Source organism: Lactuca virosa, chromosome 5 (genome assembly GCF_052849685.1).
Source record: "Lactuca virosa cultivar CGN04683 chromosome 5, Lactuca_virosa_CGN04683_v6, whole genome shotgun sequence".
In the NCBI taxonomy this organism is placed as follows: Eukaryota; Viridiplantae; Streptophyta; class Magnoliopsida; order Asterales; family Asteraceae; genus Lactuca; species Lactuca virosa.
Window position 1 is genome coordinate 226,750,843 of NC_136430.1, and position 7,378 is coordinate 226,758,220.

The 7,378-nt window shown below is 32.9% G+C and overlaps 1 protein-coding gene across 2 annotated transcripts; it reads left to right on the top strand.

The window, feature by feature from the left end:
- The first annotated feature begins 308 nt into the window (after positions 1–308).
- Positions 309–5,838, top strand: WOX1 (WUSCHEL related homeobox 1). Of its 2 annotated transcripts, none has more exons than XM_079053213.1 (4): positions 309–587; positions 652–999; positions 1,377–1,441; positions 5,239–5,838. In XM_079053213.1, exons 1-4 carry the CDS (start codon positions 401–403, stop codon positions 5,701–5,703), a joined length of 1,065 nt encoding a protein of 354 aa, XP_078909339.1. In that variant the 5' UTR covers positions 309–400; the 3' UTR covers positions 5,704–5,838. The 2 variants fall into 2 exon arrangements, with proteins under 2 accessions (XP_078909339.1, XP_078909340.1); XM_079053214.1 differs by having other exon boundaries at positions 310–587; positions 5,242–5,838.
- The last annotated feature ends 1,540 nt before the right edge of the window (positions 5,839–7,378 follow it).

Below are 7,378 nucleotides of genomic sequence, written 5' to 3' on the forward strand. Positions count from 1 at the left end.
AAACTGATCAAATGAGATATCACAATGTTACGTTAGCATGGGTCAAAGTTTAACCTATGCTAAAAAATGTTTGTACTTATTATGACATAAAATTTTATCTTTGAGTGTATAAAAGTATTTGAATTTATGATTTTGAAGGTAAGGCAATTCATCATTATGTTAATAATTTTATTCGCTTTTGACCAGTTTATAATTTTTCTAAAAAAATATATGCAATTAGAGCATTTGTTTGAGTGAATGCTATGCCAAATTGGACACTTTTTACATAAGTGAGTGAGAGCCACACTCTATATCTATCACTCTCATTAGGATCCCTTTTGCCCCCCAAATAATTACCATCCCAAATACCCCTTTCCTCATCTTCCTTACATTTTTGGATATTTGACCACAGAAAGATAGGATGTGGATGATGGGTTACAATGAAGCCGAAGACTTAAATATCAACATGATTGAATCCTACACCAACAATGGTAGTCGGAAGTTAAGACCACTGGTTCCAAGACCCAGTTGCGCCGCCGCCTCCTCCTCCCACCGCTTCCACTCCACTCATCATGATCATCATCTCCTTCCTATAAATCATCATCTAGGTATGTTCTACACTAAAAGTTGTCTTTTTTCTTGTAATGGATTTACCAACTGTGGTTTTTACAGTGGCAGCTGAACAACACAAGAGAGAGTTTAATTCACAACAGATGGTGGTTATAAGCTCACGGTGGAACCCTACGCCGGAGCAGCTGCAAACCCTGGAGGAGTTATATCGTCGAGGGACAAGAACACCGTCTGCCGACGAGATCCAACACATCACCGCCCAGCTCCGCCGGTATGGAAAGATCGAAGGAAAGAATGTTTTCTACTGGTTTCAGAATCACAAGGCCCGAGAACGCCAGAAACGACGCCGTCAGCTTGATAACCCTACAACTGATCTTCATCAACCTCCATATTATACCACTGATATTAACAACATCAATATTGATCGATCTATAGAACGCAAAGATCCAGGTATAACTTTAACCACCGACTTGTATACATTATCTTTTTAAAAATTTCGCAGAAGCTTAGGGTTATATCTACTTCTTCATATTGTTATCATTCTAAATAAAAAAGTCAAAGAAACCATGAACTCGAAGCACATGAAATATAAAAACTAAGAAAGCACCTCATTTTAGCTGCTTCTTCCTTTTAGTATAAAGAAAATAAAGAACTGAAAAACATATATAACATGACATCATTTTCTCCATTAAATCAAGAATTGAGAAGTTGGGTCATATATTTATGGATCTTGGTGCAGAAAGAATGAAGAAATAGGAATTGTGTGTTTCTTTTTGTTTTTGTATTGGATGATCGGGACTGATCTTGGTACCTGTGTTTGGTTGCAGAGCTTAATAGGACAAGCTATGAAGTTGAAGAGACCAGAAACTGGGCAATACCTACATTTTCAGAGGTCTGCTGCTTATTTCCTTTCTCTTTATTCAATTTATTAATCTATTACTATATATATATATATATATATATATATATATATATATATATATATATATATATATATATATATATATATATATATATATATATATATATATATATATATGATATATTTAATCTACATTTCTATACAAACAAGATTGATTTTATTTTTTTCATTAGAAAGGGTTATAAGTGATTTAATGTTTATACTTGTTTAGCACCAAACGTGCACGAAATCTAACTTACAACACTTCTTTCTACTATCATCACAAAAGATATATATCAAAAAGGATAATCTAATACGTTCTTTTCTTGTATTTTTAAAATAAAAACACTAGATTTTAGTAGATAATTATAGTTTACATATACGATTAGTAGTCCCTAAATATTATGGAGTTAAATATGAAGATATGTGTGTATGAATGGAAAAATAATACACTTCGATTACCATTGTTGTATCATATTTATCAACCCAACCATAAATCATTACCTTTTGAATAAACATTGTACATAAAATATCTTTTTCAAAAAAAAAAACATTGTACATAAAATATAACTTTTTTTTTGGTCATAAAATTTCATTTTAGCCAGTACACATGTTATAATCTTCATGATGAGTACATGTTTTTTTGGGAATTGCTCAACAACTCTATCTTGTTAGACAATAATTTTCAAATATATAATTTTATAAATTGCTTTATCCTTAATTTTATATTACAATTGACAAAAGCTCGATCATCCTAACGTTTTCTAGGCACAACTCCTCTTATTTAGTTGGTGAGCTTTATTGGGCAACCGAAGTACCATCAGGTTCAAGGCCTATATATATCGTAAAAATAATTAATTTACTTCATAAGAAAATTAGGGTTTATACTAACAATACTAATGTGAATATGATGGATGACAAGGTTTTTTTTGGTAACCTTAGAACCCAACCTTTAGGTATATAACTAAATATATCGCAAGCTCATAATTTTACTTTCTTGTTCACTATAAAGATTAATTGCATATATGTGCATGGGAGAAGATCAAATGAGAACACCTAAAAGGTTGAGAACGCGAGAACAATTCTGAACCAATCAATATATAAGGGTATACTAGTAATTGTATATTTTAATTAAATTAAAATAAAATAAAATTCAATCAAATTCCCTTAAATTTAGGATCAGTAAAGAAATAAATATTCAATTTTTTATTTTTCTTATTAATGGAATATAAAAAACATTTTTATCAAAATTTATTTTAAAACTGAAAAAAAATTCTTAAAAAAATCAATTTTTTTCTCCTATTTCACGTTTTTTTTGTGTTCAAAAAAATGAATAGAAATCGAACACCAAATTAGTACATTTGTATTCATAAATGATTTTTTTTTTCAAAAAACTGATACTACTCCAATCACAAATAAATACACATCAATTTACAAGTAATCCAATTTCTTTTTTTAATCAATTGAAAATAAAAAGAGTGTAAAAATTATCATTTCTCCATAAAAAGAATACCTCTAATCATAAATAAATATACTCATTAACACATGCTTACACTGTTATTCACAAATGAATACACTGCTATTAACAAATAAGTACCTTGTTATTCAGAATTGAATAAATGAATACCTCTAATCATAAATAAATACATTCATTCACTGTTATTCACAAATTAATACACTGCTATTCACACATGAATGCACTGCTATTCATTCACTGTTATTCACACATGAATGCACTGCTATTCACAAATAAATACAATTTTTCATTCTTCCATTTCCTCTCACACTCCCTTCTTTTTCTCCTGTCTTCGAGGTGCAACAACAACACCCCCACTAGAGGTGTTTGCTGGTGGTTTCCGGCGAGCCAAGGGAAACAGCCCCTTCCGTTTTCTCCCACTGTTTTATGACACACCAAGCAACCCAAACACCCCCTGCCACTCCACTACTGCGATGAACCACCAAATCGGTGGAGGTGCTCCATATTCTTCTTTCTTCGCTCCTGAAACAATTTCATACTTCATCATTTCATGTTCTTGATAGAAAACCCCAAAATCATTTCATGTTCTTGATAGAAAACTCCAAAATCAGAATTAAATACAATTAACAATCAATTAAATGAAGCAAATTTAGTAAATGAAGAGACTGAACAAAATATAAAATACATATGAATTTCTATAATTGTAATTATATTCATAAATGAATACACTTTTGATGATGTAAATCAATAGAACGAAAATTAGATGAGAAGGTTGAAGGGAGTGTAAGGTTACCTTTGAGCTTAATGGAAATGGATTTTTTCCCAAAAAAAAAACAAGAAAAATCAAAGCTTCCAAAAAATAGCCAATTGATCTACTCAATCCACAATCATGCTCCAGATATCCCCCACCCATCACTATCCCAGGTTTGTATTTCAATTTCGTCCCTATCAATTCAACGAGTAAATCGATTTCAAACTATCGTTCACTTTGAATGAACATAGAGTTAACTTCAACTACAATACAAATTAGCCCTATATTCTCTTCAATTTCTATTTTCCTAGTACGTAAACAAGAACATTCAAAAAATTGGAACATGAAATTAGAAAAAGAAAGAGAAAACCTAGGATTACCAGTTTCGTTGATTTCGACATGACAGTCATCGGAGATTGTCTCGAGAAGGCGGAGAAACGAGACCTCATGAGGAAGGAGTCCAAGCCAGGTGGCGTCGGCACGGATATCATCGATTAAAATCGGTGTTGAAGTGAGAGGTGATAGAAGTAGTCGTTGCCTTAGGTTTTGACTACCTTTAAGCTTCATATACGATACCTTCCTCATCTTTTCTTTTCATCAACAACACCTTTACCCTAACCCTAGCGCCGATCTTCGCTGGACTTTCTTCTTCTGAAGCGGAAGCCGATGTCGGATCGTCGATGATTGTCGTGGAACTGGAATCCAATGTCACTGATTTGATACGTGGATTCAAACCTGAAGTTGGGGTAAGACGGCAGTGGAGCGATCGACGGGAAGAGAGGAAAGAAAAGGGACCCGAATTCATTGAGAGAGGCGTTTATTTTGAAACCCTAGAGAGAGATCGAGGGAGATAAAGATACGAGATTATGAAAGGAAAGAGGAGAGAGGGTGAGAAATTGTAGGAAAAAGGTAAATTTGCAATTCCTATTATGCCCTTCTGGCAATTTAAAAGTTACACTTTAATGCCTGTAGTTTTAGAATTTATCATAAATCGCCCGTTTAATAATAACCTTAGGTCTAAATATTTAAATGGTCCAGATCTGTTCTCGCGTTCTCAACCTTTTAGGTGTTCTCATTTGATCCTACTCCATATGCGCATAACCACTTGATTAATGAAACACTAAATAACTTGATAATTATTGTTAATGAAAGTGGAGTTAGGGTTTATAAATAGTAATAATGTGAATATGATTGATGAAGTGAAGTAAAATAGAAAACAAGTGAAAAAAGGTCTTCATGTTTCTTTTTCCTTGGGAAATGAAAACCTGCATTCCTTCCTTCCTTTCTGTCGGGTCCCCTCCCCTTGCTTCCCCTCTTTCTCTTTGTTTTTTCTTCAAAATCTTATTGACCTCACAAACAGTATAACCTTATATATATATATATATATATATATATATATATATATATATATATATATATATATATCCTAACAATTTTTTTCAATGAATGCATTATAATCACATGTGTAATTTGAAAAACCCATAATTTATTTTTAGTAAAAAAAAGTTAATTTATTTATTTATATTTATATACATATATGTATATTTTTTGCTGAATCAGCAGAAAGTGTTAAGAGAAAGAACGTCAAAACCAGAATCTAGGGTGACGAGCATAGCAGATCAGGGACTGATACCTGTTGAACAACAAGATGAAGAAGGAAATGATCAGCTGCTGTTGCTACACCGTAGGAGGAAGAGCTTTCCTGAAAAGAATGCCACGTGGAAGCACATGATGCAGTGTTTGTCATCATCTACTCCTCCCACCAACCATAACTCCACCACCATCGCCACCACCTGCATACCTGCTACACCTGTTTCTAAAACGTCGTCGTACCTTGTCGTTTCGCCACATAGTCACAGACATCACCACCTCCAGCATGACGTTGAATCTTTCCAGACCTTAGAGCTGTTTCCGGTTAACAGCAACGGCCATGGCAGGGAACAACCGGATAAATGTTTGCTTCCGACGAATGACGTCAACCTCAGTCCTCGCCAGTTCATCGAGTTCCTTCCGTTGAAAAATTAGTCAAATACTTCTAATGCTAACTATGTCTTATTATTTTACTATTTGGCCCTTGTAGTTTTTAAGTTTTTTGCTTTCGTTGTCAGTAAACTTGTATTATTTCTAATTGGGTCTTAATACTTGTGACTTTTCTTTCTAGCAAGATCCGCTCACTTCAAAAGAAGCACATTGAAATATGATTTGATTAGGATAGTAATGCCGTAATGCGTCTTTCGGTCCTAGCACATGCATCATCAAGTTTTGCTCACTGAATGCGGTGATACTCGTTGCATGTTTAAAAATATATATCGGTTATATGAACGGGTTAAATTTTTTATTAAACTAGAAAGATATCATTATAACAAACAAATATTTTTGTCAAATAAAATAGCAATAAAATAGTTGTACACCTAACCAATCCGGTTAATTTTTAACTTGGTACTTATATTGAGCAACCAAAAGAAAGATTATGAGACTATCTTAACAAATAAAACAGCTTTCTAGCTCGGTTTACCCCAGTTGGAAGGAAAATCGGAAATTTTCAAAAGTTCCAAAGGAGACAAAAAGCTATGACTATTGATCGCATCCAAGCACTTTCTTTTAACCGTATTTAGAGTCACAGGCTTTGAAACCGTAACAAAAAAAAGGAATAACGATATTCCACCATGAGCAATTTGACAGCAAAGGAAGAAGTCATGGGCAATATTGTCTCATTGTAAGAGTTGCAAATTGGACATAAAGAATGAATCAACATCAATTCAAATTTAAACTAAGGGAAAATGACTTAAAAATGTAGGGTATTTTTTTTTGTTTTGTACATATTTAATCACTAATTTATTTATTTATTTATTATTACTATTATTATTTTCGTCTACATTTGCTCATTAATTTTGTTATTTTGTGCACAAAATATCATTACAACCTACTATTGAAGGTTTCCTACAACTTTATCATCTCCAACGACTCTTAGGTCATCTTTTTCGGCTGGGCTTTGTAGAGCTCCATTCATTTCAACATATTCCTCTGTACATCGATTCTTCACACAAACAACACCCATTCACCATAACATTATAAAACCATTATTCAAATATAATATGTCTTAATTTGTATTTTTCTTCACTTCATCGGATTTTATTATTTCATTCATTGTTCATCAGATTCAACAACAATCAACCACATATATCATCGAGACTCAGTTCATCTTCACCATCCTTCAAATCGACCCAATTAGCTGTCAATCATCACTTGAAATCACAAACCATACCATCGATCGAAACAACTTTATCATTTAATCCATCTCCATCTTCTTTCGAATCCAACAAAAACAACAAAACTCAATTGAATCGAAAATCCACTCCAATCAAAATCTCGTTTTAATTATACATCATAGCAAAACGAGAGAAGAACCAACATCCTCCCATTCCAACAGTGAGTGTGTATGAAGAACACGAATATTGAGAAAGCCCTAAAATCGTTGATATAAATGTGATTCAACCAAAAGATATTTCACACGACCAGCACAACAATCTGGAACTAATCAGTAAACTCAATCGTCGATCCAAGTTAGATATTATACAGATTCAAAGGTGAGGAACATATTCAGTGATATGTGTGTGAAATAGAGTCTGATGAACAACCAAATAACTTGAAGCGGATGAATATTAAATTGGGAAAAGATAATATTCAAATAAATCAATAA